General features: G+C 44.6%; 1 protein-coding gene across 1 annotated transcript in view; it reads left to right on the top strand.

The window, feature by feature from the left end:
• Positions 1-24,107, top strand: part of ip6k1 (inositol hexakisphosphate kinase 1) — a 58,797-nt gene that overhangs the window by 9,848 nt on the left and 24,842 nt on the right. Inside the window, exons 3-4 of the mRNA XM_067999017.1 lie at positions 13,338-13,542; positions 21,717-21,898. Of these exons, the coding sequence (XP_067855118.1) occupies positions 13,338-13,542; positions 21,717-21,898 (387 nt within the window). The remainder of the gene's footprint in view (positions 1-13,337; positions 13,543-21,716; positions 21,899-24,107) is intronic.

The following is a 24,107-nucleotide window of genomic DNA, read 5'->3' as shown; positions in this document are numbered from 1 at the left end:
AGATCACAAGAAGCCTTTTCAAGATCACAGCAAGCCATGTACTGTCCTCACCTGCTTTTTACACATACACACTGTCCTGGGGGTTGGTGGTCACTGGACAGGGATCAGGAACAGAAACCCTGGCTGATGAGTTTATTTCTCTTCTCCCTCTCTAGTCCAGTAGCACTGAGCCTTATCAGTGCATTAAAAGAAACTGATAATACATACCAGGTCTCAGTGAGGATAAATTTATAAAACAGTGTTCAAAAATTGCAATTACAAGTCCAGAAAAATGACTCTTTCCTGCTGGATCTGAAAATCTGGTCACAATATTGAGACCCACCCCCCCCGCCTACCCCAAAAAAACGCAATTGGCGGATACTCGAATTTGAGTCTGTGACGCAGTCAGCTTTGTGGACGGAGATTCGTTTGGGCGTAGGGTTTGATGGGTGGCCATGATAGATCTAGGAGACTTGGGCATTTTGTAGTTACGCGCATAAATCACTTATGCCCAAAATTCCATGATCTTTTAAGCCATGTAATTGATTTGTGCTTAAATTACAGATGTATCTAGGCGAAAATGCAGAGGAAACTCCAGGCTGTTGTCCCAAATCCTTGCCCATCCTTCTCGTAACTCCCTGCCTGAATCTCTCCTATCAGGTTTCACCCCCTGCCACAGCACTGAAATGGCCCTAACCAGTCCTCTGAGTATCACCACCTCTTTCTCCTTGACTTCTCTGCAGCCTTTGACACACCATCCTTCTCAAATGCCCCTCCTCCATTGTCCAGCTTAGTGGGACTGGCCTCACTTGGTTCCACTCTTACCCATCTGATTGTAGCCAAGACATCTCCAGCAATAGCTTCCTTTTTTAAAAATTCGTTCATGGGATGTGGGCGTCGCTGGCAAGGCCAGCGTTTATTGCCCATCCCTAATTGCCCTTGAGAAGGTGGTGGTGAGCCGCCTTCTTGAACTGTTGCAGTCTGTGGTGAAGGTTCTCCCACAGTGCTGTTAGGAAGGGAGTTCCAGGATTTTGACCCAGCGACGATGAAGGAACGGCGATATATTTCCAAGTCAGGATGGTGTGTGACTTGGAGTGGAACGTGCAGGTGGTGTTGTTCCCATGTGCCTGCTGCCCTTGTCCTTCTAGGTGGTAGAGGTCGCGGGTTTGGGAGGTGCTGTTGAAGAAGCCTTAGCGAGTTGCTGCAGTGCATCCTGTGGATGTTACACGCTGCAGCCACAGTGCGCCGGTGGTGAAGGGAGTGAATGTTTTGGGTGGTGGATGGGGTGCCAATCAAGCGGGCTACTTTGTCCTGGACGGTGTTGAGCTTCTTGAGTGTTGTTGGAGCTGCACTCATCCAGGCAAGTGGAGAGTATTCCATCACACTCCTGACTTGTGCCTTGTAGATGGTGGGAAGGCTTTGGGAAGGCAGGTGGTGAGTCACTCGCCGCAGAATACCCAGCCTCTGACCTGCTCTTGTAGCCACAGTATTTATGTGGCTGGTCCAGTTAAGTTTCTGGTCAATGGTGACCCCCAGGATGTTGATTGTGGGGGATTTGGCGATGGTAATGCCGTTGAATATCATGGGAAGGTGGTTAGACGCTCTCTTGTTGGATATGGTCATTGCCTGCCCCGCACTGTTACCCCTGGAGTCCTCCAAGGATCTATCCTTGGCCCCCTCCTCATCCTTATCTACATGCTGTCCCATGGTAACAAAATCAAACATGAGGTCAAGTTCGACATGTACGTGGGCAACACCCAGCTCTACCTCTCCATCACCTCTTTCAACCTTACCACTGCCTCTGTGTTATCATGATGTGGAGATGCCTGTGTTATCAGACTGCTTGTCCATTATCCAGCCTTGATTGAGTGCAATTTCCTCTAGCTAAACCCAAATGGCCTTTATTTATGTCTGAGCCATAACAAGTGTTGGCAGGATATTCGAGTGTGGGGGTATCATAGCCGAGCCCAATCCTATCCACACTCAACAATCATACGTGCACTTCCAGCTAGAGTTACTGGATGGTGATCAGAAGTGGGAACCCAGGCTGATTTTCCCCTCACTGAGCCCAATTCTAGTATCCCTATTGCCAACCCTTGCTGAGGTCAACTACCTTAGTACAGAATGAAAGTGGAACCTGGAATCTTTGGTTTGCATGGTTTAGTATCACACTGGGTGGTGCCTTTATTAGGTAACCCAGGGAACTCTTGTAAATACATTTCAACAAAACAATACAAGATTAAATCCTGCATCATTACTGTGCATTAAGGGCAGGCTCGTCTGATACTGAGACTGTTCAGCTGCTTGTTAGCACCCGCACTCAGCATCTCAGCAACCTTGATTTATTGATTATTGGAGACACTGGGCGACAGAAACTCTGAAACATGCTGTGTAAGTTGGGAACAGCCATGCCAGAGTGCTCCACACAAAGCTGCAGATGCCATTCTGCGATTGTAATATCAAGAGCATGTCCCAAATTAGAAAAGTGGGCTTGTTTTGACTAAAGAAAATTTGGAATGCATTACACCACGATTAGACCACTGCTATTTGTGGCACTGCCCTATGTATGCTGGTGTGTGCAGACCTGTAGGCCTGAGGTGTTAGCACAGTGACAGCGCCCAGTACCTCAAGCGGTGGAGTGCTATTAACTGGGATCCAGATCGTGGGTTAAATTATGAGGACAGGTTGCGAAAAGTTGGTTTGTATTCCCTTGAGTTTAGAAGGTTGAAGGGTGATCTAATCGAAGTGTTTAAGATAATAAAGGGATTCGATAGGCTAGATATGGAGAAACTATTTTCTCTGGTGGGGGGAATCCAGAACAAGGGGGCACAATCTTAAAATTAGAGCTGCATTGTACCTGCATTGGGAGTGTTTGATATGACAGTGTAGAGGGAGCTTTACTCTGAATCTAACCCATGCTGTACCTGCCCTGGGAGTGTTTGATGTGACAGTGTAGAGGGAGCTTTAGTCTGTATTTAACTCGCGCTGTGCCTGCCCTGAGAGTGTTTGATGGGGCAATGTGGAGGGAGCTTTACTCTGTATCTAACAGTGTTGTACCTACCCTGGGAGTGTTTGGGATAGTATCGAGGGAACTTTACTCTGTATCTAACTGGTGCTGTACCTGGATGCCTGAAATGAATATTTTTCTAGTCCCCAGCACACTCAAATCCTCCACCTTAATGAGCAGAATTTTTTTTAAAGATTGCTTTAAAACAGACGATTGGACAAGGGGAGTATGCACTAATAATAGAAACTAAAAGCTTTTTTAAAAAAAGATTGAGCATAAAACCTAGAGCCTCTTCACCCCTTGCATACACGTGAACCTGCAGGCTAGAGGAGGTGACACAGAAAATCCTGAGAAAAGGGAAGAGGGGGGCTCATTAAAAAATAATGAATGCCTGTGTGCTGCATAAAGGTAGTTGTGATATGCCACCAAGCCCAAAATTGCCATTGTCCTCAAAGCGGACCATTGCATTGAATATAACTGTGGCAGAAATCATTTAGGATTGTATATTCTGTGGGTGAATGTGACCGATGGGGCACGTTGTTACTTATTCTTTGGCTGGTCTCTAACCGTCTCCTACTTGCCAATGTAATACACTGGCTTTTTGTAATAGAAACACTCATTGCCGTACCATGGACCCCCCCCCAAACAATAGCCGTCAAGTTTAAATTCCTGTTAACATCAACTTGCATATATTTTAAGCTGCAGATATTAACTGATCTTAGTGTTCAGGTTAGGATTCATCTACCAATGAGGGAGCAGCTCAGAGTACAGACCCCCCTCGTAGCCCAAATCTTCGAATGCATGAAATTAAAACAGGAGGAACCAAGGGAGTATGTTCTAATAATAGAAACTCAAAGCTTGTGGCTTCATATGCCAAATTGGCAGAGTTCATGGGCCACAGGCCACAGTTTTGGGTGCTACAGTTATGACTCGCCATGATCCGATAGCTTACAGATCAATTCCACCATTACGTTTCCACCATTACAAAGATTTCACTAACTGCAGCAGACAACAGTGAAAGCTCTTCTGTAAACTGCCTGCATGTCAGTATTGAACACTGACTTTTTGTTGAGCAGTCCCAAGCTATGCTTTGCTGGAGGGGCACTTGGGAATGTTCCAATACACAGGGATCAGGAGCTGCATCCACCATTCCACACATGCTGAGCTCCAGTATTTGAGTGGAGGCCAGGCACTTTCCCAGAGAGCGGCAAAAAAAACTACAGGATCTGTTGGAGCCTTTTCACTTGGCCTACGGATGCTCGGATGGTCAACTTCTAATTGTGTTAATTTTGCTTTCTCTGGGTAGCTAGGTAAAATGAGAGAGAACAGCTTTTTCTGGTAACATCACACAGCCAAGGAGGCCCAGATGAGGTGAGCCCATATTACAAGTACCACTGCTATCAACAGAACTCTCATTTCAACCCTCACATTTAGCTATTTCTTAATGGTAGTGAAACTTGACTCAGGAATATCTCTCCTCCGAGTCAGAAGGTTGTGGATTCAAGAGCCATTTCAGGACTTCAACACGTATTCTAGGCTGGCACTTCAGTGCAGTACTAAAGGAATGTTAGATAGTCTGAGGTGACGTCTTTTGGAGAAGATGTTTAGCGTCTGCGATGACTTCTTTTGGATAAGATATTTAGCCAAGTCCCTCTCCAAGAGCCAAGGTGTTTCTTCAAGATCCAATGACACTATTCGAAAAAGGGCAGAGAACTCTCCAGTGTCCTGACTAACATTTACCCCTCAACCAAACAAAGATTGACATTGCTATTTTATGGGTCGAAGGACACCCAGGGTACTGAGGCCTGACATGTGAGTGCTCAGTCTGGTGCTCCCAGACATGGTCAGCCTTCCAAAGTTGCCTCTTATTGTCTTGAAATCACATCTTGTGCACCCAAGATCACAATGTCTGATTGGAAGAGATAGCAGTTATCCTACTAACTCCCTTCTGACCCAGGAAGACTTGATAATAGATCTGGCATCATTCAGCCCAGAGTGATATCGTACAGCCAGGAACAGTTATCACTCGGAGGGCCAAATGCAGCAAGGCTCCCATCAGAACCTTAATTTAGTGGTGTGGCTCTTTGAGAGGGCCTGTCCCGACCTTGTCGGGGTTCTTACTTTGGTAGCTAGCGTCCAGGAAAGCTTACACCTCAAAAGCATGGAGTGCAGTGAAAAATTATTATCCAGAATAATGGGTTAGGTGCTTTTGAGGTGTGAGACCCCGGTAGTCCTCCTTACAGGACTTTATATTGATAGTGTGCTGTCAAGGTTGAGCATGGTACACCCACTACTGACCGCACTACAGTTCAGAGGAACGTCTAACTGCATTCGGGACCTGACCACCCATTGGAGGCAGAACCAAATCGGGTGCTCTGTCCGACAGTAAATAGAGGAGAGCGGTGGTTGCAGACAAGCACCAGTCTCCTGGTATCCCAGTATCAACATAAAAGTGCCCTCGTTTGTAATCTTTGTTCCCTCAGCTCTATCATGCCGTTAATGATTCAAGTAATAAAGAGTTGGACTTGAAATACAGTGGGTAATCGAACAAAAGGCCTCATTCCCTTCAGTCTCAACACTAATGAATTATTCCAAAGTAGTATTGAAAGTAGAAGCCTTTTTGGCGTAACAAGGAGGTCAATTCAAGGTACGGACACGCAGAAGAGCTTCTTCAGCTTTGGGTAAGCAGGTACATTGCTCCGCATAGAGGTCTTGCAAATAGACTCAGGAACACAAACCTTTACCTTGACTGCCTAACAAGTAACACAGATCATCCCTTTTATATCAGTGAGCAGCTTCCAGTGGAACAATGGGGATTGTTTCTTTTGTGAGATTTCAGCTGCTGTAGCAATGATTGCTGTTTAAAGCACATAATCCTGTTAAAAATATATTCTGCATTAATACACAATTAGTAATAACTGCCAGGAAGTTAAAGGCTGGATTTCAGTCATAAGCTCTGCTGACGTTCATGATCCACTCAGGCTTTGCTCTTGTGGCTTATGATGTCATCAGACCTGCTTAGCTGAGGAGTCGCCCACTGCCTTGGGCGCAGGTGTCTGTTCGTTCTGTACGTATAAAATTCTGACAGGGCTAGACAGACTGGATGCAGGGAGGATATTTCCCTTGGCTGGGGGGGTCCAGAACGAGGGGTCACAGTCTCAGGATACAGGGTAGGACATTTAGGATTGAGATGAGGAGAAATTTCTTCACTCGGGGTGGTGAACCTGTGGAATTCTCTACCACAGAAGGCTGTGGAGGCCAAGTCACTGAATATATTTAAGAAGGAGCTAGATAGATTTCTAGACACAAAAGGCATCAAGGGGTATGGGCAGAGAGCGGTAATATGATATTGAGATAGAGGATCAGCCATGATCATATTGAATGGTGGAGCAGGCTTGAAGGGCTGAACGGCCTACTCCTGCTCCAATTTTCTATGTTTCTATGTTACATGTTCAGGTTTCTATAGGAAGAACTGCGGGCCCAAGATAGGCACAATTGTTTAAAAACATCCTCATGAATCTCTGTATTGGACTATAAATAGAGCAATCTTTTAACAGAGAGCTAACTGTATAACACGCGTGCAGTCGGAAGCATTTTTTTTTTGCCAACCTTCTACCTTCATCGCCTGAAGACATTGACTATTGTTGGAGTGCTGTTCCACAGGTGCTGACAGCTACCCCTGGTGTCCATTCTTTCTGTGTGGACAGAGGCAGTGAAAACTGCTAGGCTATTCATCATGGAGGGCATCACAGCTGAGCCCAAATATCACCTCACCCAGGATCCACACATGCTCATTTGCCAGCAAGATGTCGTATTTTTCCCTCTCCATAGCTCAGGGGTGCTGAGCCCAGTTATGGGTTTCCCAATTTCTGGTCCAGCTGTATATATGTCAGCAGCTTCGCTTCCTTCTTAAAGGACTGAGTAGTTTTGATTGAAGTTGTATTGCTGTGGGACCTGGCAGTGCTGGTGGCTGTGCGTTCACATAACTGGCAGAACAAGGAAAAGGGGGGAGAAATTACCACCTTGACTGCCTTTATATTTTTTGCCTTGCATTAGTTCACATATTGGTTGTATTGTTCTCCAGTCAGTCCACACATGTGCAGAAAGTTGAATTGAGTTTTTTGGCACATCTTGGATCCATGCATGAGGAGCAGGATTCAGAATATTGTGTTGATAGAGGGACGTGTGCATTCAGAGTGTTGTAGGTTGTATTGTGCTTTGTGGTGGCTATAACAGTTCTCCCACCTTCACTTTCCTGTCAGTCTGCCTGTCCCTCCATGAAGGTGTGTTGTGATGTTTCTGAGGGGAGGAGACCGCCAGTCACACAGTCGAGCTACACCAGAAGGCGTTTTCACTTGCTGCAATTGGTGTATGCACTAAACGTGCTTTACATGTGTTTGCGATGAGGGGACTTTGCCACAGCAGGGGGCGATGTACCCAGTTGCTGCTTGCACCAAGAGCTATTCTGTGTGCTGCGAGGGGGATGGGAAGGGCCCTCGATTTCCCCCAGGAACTAACCAAACAGGGCCATGAGCGAATGGATACTGAGACAGATCATGGCCATCATGTCCAAGGTACTTCGATATTGTGTGGGCAGGACAGAAGATGATGTGTAGAAGAGTACGTGTCTAGCCAGGATGGGAAACTATAGTTATGAGCAGAGACTTGAGATACTGGGACTCTTTCCACTGGAGCAGAGAAAGCTAAGAAGAAATTAGAGGTTTTTAAAACTATGAAGCATTTTGATACGGTGAATAGGGAAAGACCATTTCCTCTGGGACGGTGAGTCAGTGATGAGGGATCATCAGTTTGAATTGTCAGTGAGATTAGGAGAAATTTCTTTAGGCAGAGGGTTGGAGCATGGATAGCTTTGCCACAGGGAGTGGTTGAGACAGAGACCATTGCATCTTTTAAGAGAACGTTGGATAAATATCATAGAGGAAGATACAGGGCTGTGGGGAGAAATTGGGGCAGTGGAGTGGTTTTGGATTACTCTAGCAAAGGTCCGGTACAGGCACAAGGGGCCAAATGGCCTCCACCTGTGCTGTAAAGCTCTGGTTCTAAGGCTCCGGCATTTGTTGGGGGCAAATTTCAGGGTTTGCATGGTGCCCTAAATTCAGTGCATGTGAGTTTGCCTCCATGCTTCACTCATTGCTCCTGTATTAGCAGCCATCAGATGTTTTGTTGTTAGACCCATTCAAGCTTTCTGCAAGTTTTGTGTGGGAGGAGGAGAGAATGCCCCCTTTCATCATTCGGTGTGTTCTGTGGTAGCACAGACCGTGGTAGTATGTGAGCAGGAGAGCCATTGGCCCGGAATTTGCTCCAAAAATAATGGAGAGCTGAACAGTGCTCGCTGTTATTTAAGAGCAAATGGAAGAGCAGCTTCTGGCGAGCACACTTGCACAGTCAAACACGCAAATCCGGCAGTTGCTCTACCAAATGCCCTGCATGTCCGAAAGCTGCACGGGAAGTACAGCTCGCCGGTGAAATGATTGGCCCAGCGCGAAGTTGCTGCACTGCCCAACTGGAAACACTAATCTACACAGAAAAAGGTACGCTGGGTTTTTTGAGGTCTAAACTAAGTTTTAATGGCTTGGTAAGTCTTAATGACTGCCAAACTATCTCTCCAGCACTGAAAATTAACTTTTAAAAATGTGGAGTTTCATTCCGTCCGAGTTTAATTGTTGGACATTTAAAAGGAAAAAAAATTTTAGAGGACATTCCCGCACTAAAGCCTGTGGATTGTTTGTGGGCAAGTTTAAATCTAATGAGCAGCGGGTGCCATTCGTTCACTGCTCAGAGCAAATTCTATTTTGGTTCTGTTTCTTGGAGTGGGAGGAGGTGCCTGCAGCACCTGGAACACTGGGTGTGTGATAAAGCGCTAAGCACTTAAAATGTTTTGTTCATGCATCTATATTGTCATCTGAACAGTCGAGTTCCTGTCTACTGCTGCCTGAGTATTATTCAGCAGGGATTGAAGCTCCACAGCTGAGCTAACTCATGGTCAGCAACTAGGGCTATAAAGGTACCAATCTGCGAGAAAGGCGGAATACTCGCGCCCGACACTTCTTCCTTTAATCACTCCAACACCTTTCCAAATCAGGAATGGTAGTGCCCAGTAGCTCACCCTGATAAACACAGTGCCTGGTGGTGCTGAGTCACGTGGATTGACTGGGAAGATCCCTGGTTCCATCCTGAGCGTGTTTTCCCGTGTGTTGCTCATTTTCTCCCCCCCCCCCCCCCCCCCCCCTGCCACAGTGCGTCAGTCCCTTTTTTTCCCCCTGAATCTCAGAAGCATCTAAGTGCATCAGTAGCGACAATTGATATACATTGATATTGTAAATATTGTTGAGCTGTGAGTAAGTCGAAGAACAACTAGCTTTTCTCTCAGATTTATCCTTGGGACGTTGTACTAAGTACTCAATTTACATGCTGACTAGCTAGTCTTAATCTGTTCTCTTTAGAGCTTTTAAATGTCTACACACTGTTAGATGATTTCAGCATTGCTACTTCCAAGGGTACCATAGTTGTTTGTGAGCTGGCTATTTATTACAAGGTTAAGTAAGCCTTAAGTAGCGTGAACTGCAATGCATTCTGAGAATGTCCCCGTGTAGGTGCAGTCTTAACGCAAATTGGATTATTCCTAAGGTGGTTACTATATTAATGGATTAAACCTTAAAGGCCAGACTCACTACTGGGAATACATGATTTAAATTCCTGTAACACATTCACAGCATTGAGCTGCTGGCTTAAATAAGACACATGGTGTACTTTATTAGAAAGCTTGATATATTTAATAATGTTATTTTAAGAACATCTGCACCAGTTACTGTGTCAGAGAAAAGATGTGGGTTTGTGGCAACCATTCCTCCTGGGGGAAGTTCCTAATCTCAGCAGAGTCGCCAGAGGGACAACACAACTTGTACCTTAAACGTAGGAAATGTCCGGAAGGGCTTCACAGTGGAGGAGCAGATACCGAGCAGCAGCAGAAGAGTTAGGGGAGATGACTGAGAGCACAGTTGAGGCTTTTAAAAGTGGGAGGGAAGTAGTAGCAAGGGTGAGAGTTCCAGAGAGTAGGGTGGAGGAGGTTGTTGAGATAGGCAAGGGGCATGGTCATCGAAAGATTTGTAAATGAGGACAAGGATTTTCAGTTCTGTGTTGGAGAACGAGGAGCCAACGGAGGTGTGCAAGGATGGGGTGGGGGGATGGGCAAGCAGGACTTGGTGCAAAGCGGGATGTGGGCAGTGAAGTTTGGCACAAGTTAGAGTTTGTGCTGAAAATCTTTTTTTTAGAAAAGGAAATCCAGTAATTTTTTGCTGGTTTCTTATGACCAGGAGTTGGAACTTTACAAGCATCTGTCAATCTACAAATTTCCCTCACTAACTGCAATTAGCCTCTAATTTGACTTAAGACGTGCCTATTTACAGCACACATTTTATTAGCTTTAAAGGATAGACCAGGTTAAACATCAATGTACTCTAACAGCAGGATTAGACATTGTACGTGAGAAAGCAAAGCGATCCACTTGTTTTAGAACAGCATCACATCTGATGAGGCACGCCACAAGTGAAAGGAAAGGAAAAATAATAGATTCTACACATTGAAGCTTCCCAAACTATTGAGCATGTGATAGATGGGTTTATTACATTTGGAAAAAGACTACCTTTGACCTCGCCATCAGGAAAATTTGTTCTAGAAGAGTTCAAGTCCAAGTTCATTTAGTCCAATGCTAATCTGATCAACCCGAAGGAAGCTGCTCTCACAATGTGCCAAAGCTTGAAGACTGAATAAAAACGTTAAGGATTGAACATCTCACAACATTAGCAGCTGTCTCCCTTTCTTCAACTTCTCAAGTGGCTGTTGACATCAATGTGGATGGCGACGAACACTCTAATCTGCCAGATTCTGGGAGTTGGCCGAATGAACTCAGATTGCAAACACTATGACCTTTCCTGTCCCGACTCTGGCTGTGACTAAAGTAGTCTTGTATAAACTGGGGTATTAATAGTTCTCAGCACGTAGGGAGCTGGTTATGAAGACCTGTTCACAAATTAAGAGTCTGAAGGAGACAGTTAAACCACACGTGTCCATTGCTACCAGTTATTTTGAGGAATGTTCTGATCTTTTTGTAATGTCATGAAGTACAGAATTGTTAAATTTGCCATCACCTAGGCCACTTTTACGCATTATCTTTTGTTGAGGGCCGCAATCACATAGTCTTGAGGAATGTGTATCACAGACTGAGGGGACTGCCGGGAGTCTTCAGACAATGGGCATCTGTTCAGTCATACCATGACGACCAGTTGCCAAGAGGAGGCTGGCCACTTCCCATCAGAAAGAGTTTGTTTTTTTACTCTCTAAGATCAGTAATTGAATGCCTCTATTTAAACCAAGCGTTTCCAATGTGTTAGGGTCACCTTGCCTCCTAATAACATTCCCTTGCCTTTTTCTGGAGAAAGACTGATTCATCACTGAAATCCAACCACTTTAGCACTCCAGCTATAAGTGGAGGCTAATGAAGCACATAGAGCAACCACTCTGCTGAGGGTCACAGGTGCAGGGGAGGCGGGCTACAAATGGTACAAGGACCGGTCTATGGTAACGCCCACTTAGATCAAATTAGATATTCCAGCCACTCTATTTTCTAGTTCTACAGCAACATCTGATGAGTCAAGTACCAGAGTTAAAATTAGCTATTGAGGTTAATTAATTCATTTGGCGTCTTGCACTGATCATCCCAAATTAAGATTATATGAATTTGAGCTGTTTGAGGCCTGTGTGACGGGAGAATGGTCAACTGGAGTGTAAACGAATCGGGTGTGTACCTACCATGAGAGTAAGCGAATTGGGTGTGTACCCACCATATTAGTGCCATTGATTAGGGTGTGTAGCCTCCATAAGAGTGCAAGTGAATCGGGTGTGTACCCACCATTAGTGTATTAGGGAAAATGGATCTCAAGTATAAAATAGATTTGTGCTGAGGAGCACGTTCTCTCTGTATGACAGATGCATCCTATTTCAAGCAGTGTGACTTTTCGTCGCCTCCAGTGCTGCCCTCACCGGCTTCCCCGGCTGTGCTCTAAACATACTCCAATTCATCCAAAACCCAGTGCCTAACGTTGTTTCCTGCACAAAGTGCCAGTTACCCATTGTCCCTGCCCCCCAGCATATCAACTTCAAATCCCTGAAGGGCATGGCTGTACCCCGCCTCTGCAATTTCTGCAACCATACATCACAGATCGCACCCTGCACTCTCTTAGTTCCAGTCTACTATGCATCCCAGCCCACTTCATCATTGGTGGCGGATCCTGCAGCCTAACTTCCACTTCCTGCTTGGTGCCCACCGCTCATCCTGTGAAGTTTCTTGGCCCGTTTTATTAAGTAAAAGGCGCTGTTACTATAATGTAGAAAACATTGTCAACTCCTGTTAAACACAGTTTCTCAAAGTCCAATCATATGGACTCTTTGGGGTTACAATAATTTTGAGTAACAAAGATCAAATAATCTGTTTGTGAAGTACTGGTACTTTGACGATGACCATATTGTCAGATCACCTTTTGCACCAACTGACCAATGCCAGTTGGCAAGGACTGATGTTATTGTGGTCCAGTTTGGAGAACTGAGATTAAAGTTCCCTGTGTTGCACATTATAAACAACGAATCACGTGCCCTATTTATATTACAGCGCTTTCTCCTCATGTGGATGATGAGGCACGGCTGCTTGTGAAGGCGGTTTGCGAATTGGGTTTCCAAGAGGCCTCGGGGCAAAGTGTGCGCAGTAACAAACCGGCTCTGCTGGGTTCCACTTTGTAAATGGCAAATTTAGGGAGCCAGCAGGCTTTCACATGTTGTCCTTGATCTCATTGAGCGGACATGGGTTATCTGCGTTTACCCGAGTGAACAAGGCAAATTCATCACTATACCAAAGGTTTCTCTCTCCACAGATGCTGTCTGACCTGTTGAGTATTTTCCAGAATTTTCTGTGTTTATTTCAGATTTCCAGCATCACTATTTTGTGCTTTTGTTTATTAAACCAAAGGTCATCGCCTGATGCTTTGCATGCATGCGTGCACTTATTTTGCCATTGCTTTCTCAGGGAAATTAGATTGAGGAAGTGAATTCAGATGCTGTTTGTGTTTTACAGCAGCTGAATTCCATTTGCCCAAGGGAGGGTTACCTTGGAATTGGTGCTGCTGTATTCTAGGAGGGTGTTCTGAATAGGCAAGAATCATTAACGCTTGGACAGTTCACAAATGGAAGAGTGCATGAAGTTGTATAACACATTGCTAATGGGTTAATTTATACGACTGAACTTGCTAGCTTGTTAAATGCTGATGGTCTTCCCATCCAGGAGTTGTGTTGGTGTGTTTCGAAGGAGGTCGTGACGGTTACATTAATCTGGTCGCATACCCATACGTGGAAAGTGAAGGTTTGGAGCAGGATGAGGTTCAAGAAAGGGAGCAACCTCGCAGGAAACATTCACGGAGAAGCCTTTACCGGTCAACTAGTAGCAACGAGCATCTGCTCCAGAAGGACGATTCTGACAACACAGACAGGTAGGCAGAGCGATTTCAGGGTGCCTGTACGTATGCTTCAGTGTGGACAGTTTTAATAACCTCGTCAAGGACCACATCCCCAACCAATGATTTGTTCAAGGGGAGCTCTCAGGAATGCTGCAGTGGTGGGCCCCAAATCTATACCTGTGATTTCCCCATACAGTGAGCTCCTGATCTCAGTCATGTCACTGTGTGCAGTTGTCATGGGGAAATCAGGCCAGACTGCAGGAAGAGGAGGAGTACACTATAGGACCACTAGTTCTATTTAAATAGGACGCTTTCATTTGCTCGATGGATGCTGGGGTAGCCCTCCCTCTGAATAACATACCCGTATCTTTTGTTGGAGTGCAAGAAAAGGAAAGGGAACAGCTCTGAATCCTAGGAATCCACAGTTAAGCTGACAGTGAATGGAGGACCAAAGGCTCGTGGAACTGCATGTGTGCTGAGGACTACAGGACCTGAGCCATATTGAATATCACTGCATTATGTGATCTGCATCATGTTCTAATCCTTTTCTACAGTTAGTGACGTATCAGCCTTTGAGTGGTTTAGCAGAGAGAGTTAACCGGGATTGATCTGGGGTAAACAGTTTTTTCTCTGCAGCTGCCCTGTGGAATTCTGATATAGCGGTTATTCAGTCCATCATAAGAGGTATCAAATTACAGGAGAAACCTGTTTGAAGAGGTGTATGATGGTTCGAATTAAAGATTCAGCATTTCATTTCTTGCTGTATTTTTGATGCATTGAATCTCAAAATTGACAATGTCTTGCTGATTCCCAACTTGTGAGCAGGATTTGAGTTGTGGATTATTTTTAACAAATTTATATTTAAAAAAATAACTGGAAAGCAGTAAAGCAAGTCATTCTACTTGGTGCATTGTATGGAGCACCTGTCCATATCATGGAGTTAGTGACGTAGGAAGGGGGCTAGAATTTGTCACGCATAGGGGAGTGGAAATCTGGAACACTCTCCAAAAAGCTGTTGAGGCTGGGGGTCAATTGAAAATTTCAAAACTGAGATTGATAGATTTGTCAGGCAAGGGTATTAAGGGTTACAGAACCAAGGCACGTAGATGGAGTTAAGATACAGATCAATCATGATCTAATTGAATGGCAGAACAGGCTCGAGGGGCTGAATGGTCTCCTCCTGTTCCCACATTCCTGTAGCAACCCAGTGTGTGTGGATTCTAAAATCACAAAGTGGAAAATGAAGTGCCCTTCAGAACAAACCTTAAAATGCAACGATAATAAACCATTTCCTGACCTGGCCAATATTTATCCCTCAACCAACCCCTAAAAATACCCAGATTATCTGGTCATTATCACATTGCCGTTTGTGGAACCTTGCTGACCACAAATTGGCTGCAGCGTTTCCCTACACTTCAAAAGTATTTAATTGACTATGAAGCACTCTGGGACGTCATGAAAGGCGCTTTATAAATACAAGTTCTTCTTTCATCATTGATCACTTTAGCTTAGAGGTATGTGTTTGAAACACATGTATGCCTGCGAACAACATAATGTCTCAATGACTTTGTACATTTTCTTTTCCCCTGAATGTTGTGACTCCCTCTCAAACTTGCCCAATGAAGAGTAGCACGTTATAAAGTCAGTTAAGGCTGGGGTTCACATAACAACAACTTGCATTTATATAGCGCCTTTAACGTAGTAAAACGTCCCAAGGTGCTTCATAGCATTATCAGACAAAATTTAGCACTGAGCCACATGAGGAAATATTAGGACAGGGGTCAAACAGGTAGGTTTTAAGGAACGTCTTAAAGGAGGAGGGAGAGGTTTAGGGAGGGAATTCCAGAGCTTAGGGCCTAGGGAACTGAAGGCACCGCCGCCACTGGTGGAGCAAAGGAAATCGGGGGTGCACAAGAGGCCAGAATTGGAGGAACGCAGAGATCTCGGAGGGTTGTAGGGCTGGAGGAGGTGATACAGATAAGGAGGGGCGAGGCTGTGGAGGGATTTGAACACAAGGATGTGAATTTTAAAATCGATGTGTTGCTGGACCAGGAGTCAATACAGTATAATTTTTGCATCAGCTCAGCTTGGAAGTTGAGAAAACCACATGTAAAACTAAGAAGTGTGAGGCAGTAATCTCAACACTGTTTGGGTTTCACGCTGAGCGGAGTATAACTCAAGCCCAAATTGAAATGGTGATTCAGTGGACAATCTGAGAACTTTCAATGTTGTTACTGGAAGGAGACAGCCCTCACTCCCTCCCGTTCATGCTCTCTGAACATAAAAATTTAACCGTCTGGCACAATGCAGTGTGGGGCAGGAATCATAATGGTTGTTTGCAGGCTGCACATTGCACGACACGGGTACCAGTCTGAGACCAGGACGTGTAGAACCACCATCAGTTTGAATTTAGATTAGGGATGAGAGGTGACAGTGCAAGAATTATTTTGATCCAGTATCATATGATGTAGGATCTGTTGAATTGACACAGGAAAGTAAGTAGCATCTGTTTTCATGCTTGAGTTTGCATTGTTAGCCCAGTACCATCCTAATATTGCAGAACCACTTCTATTTTAGCGCATTTCAAATTATTCAGTGCTTCAAATTAAGCCACTAAGTTAAAAGGAGTAGACCATACCCCCACACCTGCCCCAACTGAGATCAGCTAACTGAGCCGAAACCGCACTAATGAGTGTGTTTATCAACTGAGCGACTGTTGAAGCTGGGTCATAGATGTGGGCAGGCTCAGATCACTGCCCGTGGGGACCATTCTGCACACTGTGAATGGTTTGTCTATTATTGGATGAGCAGAAGTCCCCAATCTGAGGTTATTTGCAAGCATTGTAATGAACCAGGTTTCGAGCTGATGACCATAGTTTGTTATCCAGCCCTCGAGCTGAAAGGGCTGAATTTCCTCCACCTCATTCCATAATGCAAACATATTATTACAGACCAGGCTAATGACTTTCTACTTAAGCTTGTGAAAGACCTTTACCACTGATCTGGATAAGTACATGGTTTATCCTATTATGATGTTGATCATTTAGGTCATCCAAAATGGGCACTGTACTTTCTGTCCTCTGTTTAATGAGTTTCCCGAATGACATAAACATGAACTTTTTAATTTGTTTTTAAGAACTCCCATTCCTGCCTATTGTATTAAGGTGTTGAATACGTCCGTCCCATTGTAATTCTGAAATCTTCTGTCCGTAATGCATTGTGGAAAATTGTTACATTTTATTATACGAATGGCAGGGAATCCGTGCCATCCTCTGTAACCTAGAGAGGGATTCACTGACAGGCAACTTGTCATTTTTGACCAGAAAGGAAGAGAAAAACATTCCAGTGAGAAACCACATTCTTGTTTTGGTTGGTTATGAATTTCATTTTGTACAGAACAATCATCCCTAATGTCATTTTTTAAATCGCCCTCAATTTTCCCTCCTCTGCTCCTGAAGACCAGATTCCCCGGGTGCCAGCTGTCCTCCGGTGTGTCTCACAGGTTACCATCCTGCATGTGTGGAGATTGAGTGTCGTCAGGCTATTTGACTGTGTGCAGCACCACAGATGAGCCTGATGCTGCCCTCACTTGCCATCTATGTACACCCGCTTTCCAGCAGGGGTCATTAGGTAGCAGTCAGAAGTAGGGGCCATGGCTGATTTTCCCCTCACCACCACAGGGGAGCTAAAACAAATTGTAACACCCCAGCTGCTGCCTTGACTGAGATCAGCAACTCGGCACAGACTGGGAATTAAATCCATGGCCGCCTTGGTCTTAATGGCGTAGTAATGAACCGAGCAAACTTCATTCAAGGGACATAGTCACAGGATAAGGGATCGGCCATTCAAGACTGAGATGAGGAGGAATTTCTTCACGCAGAGAGTTGTGAATCTTTGGAATTCTCTACCCCAGAGGTCTGTGGATGCTGAGTCATTGAGTATATTCAAGGCTGAGATAGATAGATTTTTGGACTCTAGTGGAATCAAGGGATATGGGGATCGGGCAGGAAAGTGAAGTTGAAGTCGAAGATCAGCCATGATCTGATTGAATAGCAGAGCAGGCTCGAGGCCGTATGGCCTACTCCTCCTATTTCTTATGTTTGTATGTTCTCTGTTTTACATTTTCTTTACCAAGCCAAGTGGTTTCTGTCAAGTGTGTTGTGCCCTTGATGTAATTACTTTGTAAAAGGTATATTGTGCTGGAGTCAGTGCTCCAACATGCCTCGAACAAGAGCGTTTCTGTCTTTAGAATAAATAAAGCAGCACGTTTTAAAATTGACTTTAGTTAGCTGAGGCTTCAACATAGAGGTCTTTTTGGCCTTGGTGTTGGAGAGAGAAACCATACACAAAACAGTCTAGAGGTGGCTGTTTATTTAATAAGGAGGCAGGCAGCCATTGTTTTGGTGGTGTTGTCTGATCAGAATATGATACGGTCATGTTTGCTAGTTTTCTCTTTGAAATATAAAAAAAATGCAAACCTGCCGACTTGCATCAGACATTTAGAACAATTTCGAAATGTCCAAAGCAAGTGACTCAACGGGTAACCAAAAGACTGCTGTTAACTCCTTAGTTGCTTGAATGGTGGAGATGATCGGTATTCTGTTTGCCTGATCATTGAGAGAGAACCTGCTTATCCTTCGAGGCAGCCTGCTTCCACTTCACAGAAAGACAGGGATACATTTGGACAGTTGTCCTAGGATTTTCAGTTCCCTATTTCGAATGCCTGTTGAGATGGTGAAAAGCAAGTCCAGGAACAATCGCCATGTAACGTTTCATCAGAAACTCAGTTCAAATGTTACTGGAATGAGTTTCAAAGATTCAGCACTATTATTTTGCAACGGTTTGTTTAGTAAAACCACAGTTTCTTCTGTGCAGGGAACTTACTTGCAGATAAATTTGACCATTTGTTTTAGCGACTGCAATAAGTCTGTTTACTGCCGTTTGAAGTACTAAACAGCTTACGTCTTCAGTGCAACAAATGGTGATGAAAGTGTAGTCACTGTTGTAATGTAGGCAAACCCGGCAGACAGTTTGTACACAGCAAGGTCCCACAAACAGCAATGAGATAAATGACCAGACAATTTTTTTTAATGATGTTAGTTGAGAGATAAATATTGGCCAGGACACAGAGGAGAACTCCCCTGCTTTTCCTTGAAATAGTGCTGTGAGATCTTTTATGTCTACCTGAGAGGGCAGACGGCCTCAGTTTAATATCTCATCTCCGACAGTGCAGCGCTCCCTCAGTGGAGTGTCAGCCTGGATTATGTGCTCAAGTCTGGAGTATTGTTCCTGTGATACTGATTAAAGGGGTATTTTTGATGTTTAATGTACTGTTAATTTGGCCTGGATAGTTGGCATTTATTTCAATGTAAAATGACATGGGGAATATTTCTAATGCACAAGGAGAGAATATACTCAAGGCTGAGATGGATAGATTTTTGGACTCTAGGGGAATCAAGGGACATGAGGATCAGGCGGGAAAGTGGAGTTGAGGTCATATATCCCCTTGAAGTCTATCACTATCCTCCTCACTGTTTACTACCCTTCCAAGTTTTGTGTCATCTGCAAATTTTGAAAATGTGCCCTGTACACCCAAGTCCAAGTCATTAATATATATCAAGAAAAGCAGTGGTTCCAGCACCGACCCCTGGGGAACATCACTGTACACCTCCCTCCAGTCCGAAAAACAACCTTTCACCACTACTCTGTTTCCTGTCACTTAGCCAATTCTGTATCCATGTTGCTACTGCCCCCCGTCATGGTATAACAATGCGATACAGTACTAGTGGGTACAGGTCTGTCACTATAATGGGTACAGTACTGGTGGATACAAGTCTGTCACTGTATAAGGGGTACAGTACTGGTGGGTGCATATGTCACTGTATGACATGGGTACAGTACCAGTGGGTACAGGCCTGTCATTGTATAACATGGGTACAGAACTGGTGGGTACAGGTCTGTCACTGTATAACGCTGGGATACAGTACTGGTGTGTACAGGTCTGTCACTGTATAACACTGGGGTACAGTACTGATGGGTACAGGTCTGTCACTGTATAACGCTGGGATACAGTATGGTGGGTACAGGTCTGTCACTGTGTAATGCTGGGATGCAGAACTGGTGGGTACAGGTCTGTCACTGTATAACGCTGGGATGCAGTACTGGTGGGTACAGGTCTGTCACTGTATAACGCTGGGATGCAGTACTGGTGGGTACAGGTCTGTCACTGTATAACGCTGGGATGCAGTACTGGTGGGTACATGTCTGTCACTATAATGGATACAGTACTGGTGGGTACGAATCTGTCACTGTAACATGGGTACAGGTCTATCATGGGTACAGTACTGATGGGTACAAGCCAGTCACACTATAATACTGGGGTACAGTGCTGGTGGATACAGGTCTGTCACTGTGTAACATTGGGATACGGTACTGGTGGTTATAGGTCTGACACTGTATAACTGGTACAGTACAAGATTGTCACTTTATAACATTGGTGTACTGTTGTGGTGGTGGCAATGGTGAGAATAATTGAACGGGATAATTTGATGCATAGTGGCTTAAGTGATTTTTCTTGTGTTTTGGTGCCAGTATGCCAAGTAAAGCTGGTGCTTGTTATCTTTTACTGCTGTAAATGTGTATGAGAGAATACAAAATGCTATGGAAATATCTCCAATAGTTACTATCCTAACTGCTAGAAGACAGAAAACGTGGAAAAACTGAGCTGTAAATAAAGTTTGGGGGGAAAACGGTGTCAAAGAATTATTGTGTGAGGCTTGCGTGAATGCTGCTGACTTCCCCGAGTGCAGGTCCTACACAGCTGGTTGCTTCCCAGATGTAAAACTGCTGACCTTTGCTAAGATTGATGGCTGGGATAATCTGTTTTTATTGCAATATAAACATGCCTTTGCATATATTGAACTGAAGGAATGCTGTAGTATTTAGTGAGTGCGGACAGAGGGAGTTAAGTCGGATTGAATAGAAGTTCTCACTGAGCGATTTATTTAGTGCTTTTTAAGGAAGTGTTATAAATTCTCGGCTGAGGCTTGAGAGAAACGTCTGTGTCCTGTAGTCTTCTCCTTAATGCTCAGTACAGAGCAAACCACAACTGATTGAGGGAATCTCTCAACTTGACAGTGTATTTGAGGATTTGAATTTGAAAGGAGCAGCCTCTTTATTCCCAAAAGTGAATTCACAGGTGCCACTGAGAGCCAAGTCTTCTGGTGCAGTGAATCCACTTTGTGTCTGTACTGCTGTCGGTGGCAGCTCAGATAAAGGGCGAGTTGTCCATTTTTAGGAACACAGTGCGAATTCAGCCAACAACTCTCACAATTAACAGGTGACACACTAACATTCTGTCTTCTGTTAGAAGTAGTGTGTGTTTCTGATATTGCATGTGTTTGCATTCCTACAGGGATGGAGTGACTGGTACCAGGCAGCGACATGCGATATCAGTTGCCCACGTACTGTGAAGGAAATTAAAACCTTGAGCAAAAAATGTGGTAGTTACCCATGTCACAGAGTATGTGTCATTGTGTTGGCACTAGCTTGCACTGTGTGTGCGCATGCATGAGACCTGTGGACTGTATAGTAAAGGGGCTCGTTGTAACGAGTATAAATCAGATCAGTCCTGTTGCCCATGTTACACAGCTGAACAGGCGACTGACCATTACTTACTGTTGATGAGGCTTGTATGAAGTGAATTCTTCCCAGAACATCAGGGCTGCCCATTTTCATTTTCTCCCAGCTTGGTTTTCAAGTTGCGTGCTCCTCACAGAATGGCTTTCAATCCCTAACTGTTGTAAGATGGATACTTTCCACAGAACATCAGAGCGTTTCCAGTTCTAGCTTTGAATGCAAAATTAGATGATTTATAGTAAAATCAAATATGTAAAACGTTTAGTGCAATAAATGAGTATTTCTCAAAGCAGGCGCCCAAAAAACAGGAATGGAAGGTTACCAGTAAAACATGACACTACTTTTTGGTTGGGATTAGAGAAACAGATGTGAACTAACACACCATAAGATGCTGTTGTGTATTCATTGAAGTATTGGATTGCACTGAGACTGCATTCAGGTCAATGTGTCTAGAAAGGTCGCCAGCCCATCCTGCTGCTGGTGAACGTGTGCGATGCCTCTGGCTGTCTTTTTGGCAGTAAAATGGTTCCTTTCCTCTTCATCCTTTTCTCTCTCTGGTTTTCTCACAGCTCTCAGGAGATGAAGAGTCCAAAGATGGAGCTACAGATTCCGTCGGACATTCCCTTCCAAATGCTGGATAGCAACAGTATGCTGATTTCAGAGAAGATCAGCTTCAACCCTTGGAGTCTACGCTGCCACAAGCAGCAGCTGAGTCGCATGCGCTCTGATTCAAAGGAGCGGAAACTCTACAGTATCCTTTGCTCAGATCCACTGATATAATGTGCTGAGGTCAGCACAATGACAGCCCTGCTTACCGTCCTCTCCTATTTATTTAGTACAGCCTAATGTAAGTGTAGCACCTCATTAAGTCTGAACAGAAATGCACAGTACTTCTGCACCTCAAGACATATCTAGATGTGAACTGAGTCAATGTTGCTCCACCAGTACCCCATGACAATAACAACTTGCATTTATATAGCGCCTTCTAATGTAGAAAGACTCCCAAGCTGCTTCACTGTTGTGCGGAGCCATAGGAGAGATTAGGAGTGGTGACCAAAAGCATGGTCAAGAAGGTGGCCTTTGAAGAGGGCCTTAAAGGAGAAGAGAGGGGCAGAGGGGTTTAGGGAGGGAATTCCAGAGGGTGAGGTGAAAGGAGCAGAAGACTCGGCCGCCAATAGTGGGGCAAAGGCAGGGGGAATCCGTAAGAGGTCGAAGTCAGAAGAACAGAAACATTTTGGAGGGATGGTTGTACTTTTGCAGAAGGTACCCCCAGAGATTTTCAGGGATGAGGTCGTGGAGGGATTTAAACACAAGGATGAGAATTTTAAATTTGAGGCATTGGAAGAGCCAACGTAGGCCAGCAAAGGCAGGCATGATAGATGAGTGGGATATAGTGGGGGATAGGATGTAGGCAGCAGAGTTTTGGATGAGCTGAAGGTTACAGAGCATGGGAGGCCAACCAGGAGAGCATTGGAATAGAAGAGTCTCGAGGTGACAGAAGCATGGATGAGAGTTTCAGCATCAGGTGGGCTAAGATGGGATAGGTGGATGATGTTAGAGATATTTCTTGTATGTATTTCTATTGAGACAGAAACTACGTCAGCATTCAAGATTAGATTGCAAAGCTGGAATGAAGGGTTATGTGAACAGAGTCGGTATATGTGTTAAAACTGTGCTTGTGGCACAGACGGGGTCGAATGGTCTGTTTCTGTGTTGTAACTTCGAAGCATTTCCATTGAGATCGAAGTAGGATAGGATAGGCGAGGATAAGGGGTCAGAAGTTCCCTTTGGGAACATTGGTTCAACCTGAGAGTGACTGAGAAGAGCGATGGAGTTTGTGACGAGGGCCGAAGACAATGGCTTTGGTCTTCCCAACGTTTACCTGGAGGAAATGTCACAGTCAGCCTCACCCTCAGAGGGAGATGTTTAAAGTCTGGTGCAGCATTTTTCTTTTCCCCCTTCCACCGATGTGAGACTATTTTAGAATTGAAATTAGCAAATGGTATATCTACAGTTTACTGCTTTGTCCCATAACCCACGTTAATTCCATTGTGCATCAGGTTTAATTGTATTGTAATGCATTACATCTTTCTGAACATAGGAAGATAGGAACAGGAGTAGGTGATTCAGCCCCTTGAACCTGTTCTGCCGTTTAATGGCTGATCTGTATCTCAGCTCCATTTACCCACCTTTGTTCCATGTCCATATTTCCATATGTTCCTATTTTTCTATCCCTTGATACCTTTACCTAACAAAAATCTATCGATCTCAGTTTTGAAAATTTAAATTGACCCAGCATCCTCAGCCTTTTGAGGGAAGAGAGTTCCAGATTTCCACTCCTTTTTGTGGGAAAAAGTGCTTCCTGATTTCCCTCCTAAATGGCCTAGCTTACAATCCATCCACAGAAGCGTTGTCACCTATGTTGACCGTGCACTGAATGGAGTGGGAAGTGTATGTGCTGCCGTTGGATAGTCATGTAAGGCATAGTAACTTAGTGTCTGTCCCCTTTACATTAATGTGGCTGTCACAGGTTGGGCCTGAGGCACAGACTGCTGGCCCTGGCCGTGGGCAACTTTCTCACAACTGGCCCAAGGGGGACCTTTTCTTGACGAGGAGCTAGAGCCTCTGTGAGAAAATGCAAGTCCCAACAGCCCCTGCACCTTGCAATTAGTGAATGCAGATCCACAACATAAAGGAGACATTAGGTGGGAGATCTGAAGGCTAACAGTTGGCAGGTTATGGTAGGAATGGATTGTGGGTGGGGTATTTGAGCACGTTTTCTATAGACGCTTCTTTGTTGAGCTGCTTTGCTGATGCTTCTTCCAACAGATGGCAGTGTCACTGACTCTTAGTGTGTGTTTATCTGCACTAACTACCTCTTGATAATTGGCTCATTCTACATCCTCTTATCTCTGCTGCACATTTTGCCATCCTGCATCCTGTGTTGCCAGCAAATTTAA

The sequence above is a fragment of the Heptranchias perlo genome, chromosome 17 (assembly GCF_035084215.1).
Source record: "Heptranchias perlo isolate sHepPer1 chromosome 17, sHepPer1.hap1, whole genome shotgun sequence".
Lineage (NCBI taxonomy): Eukaryota > Metazoa > Chordata > Chondrichthyes > Hexanchiformes > Hexanchidae > Heptranchias > Heptranchias perlo.
Note: the sequence above shows the minus strand (reverse complement) of the source record. Positions and strands in the feature narration are given on the sequence as shown.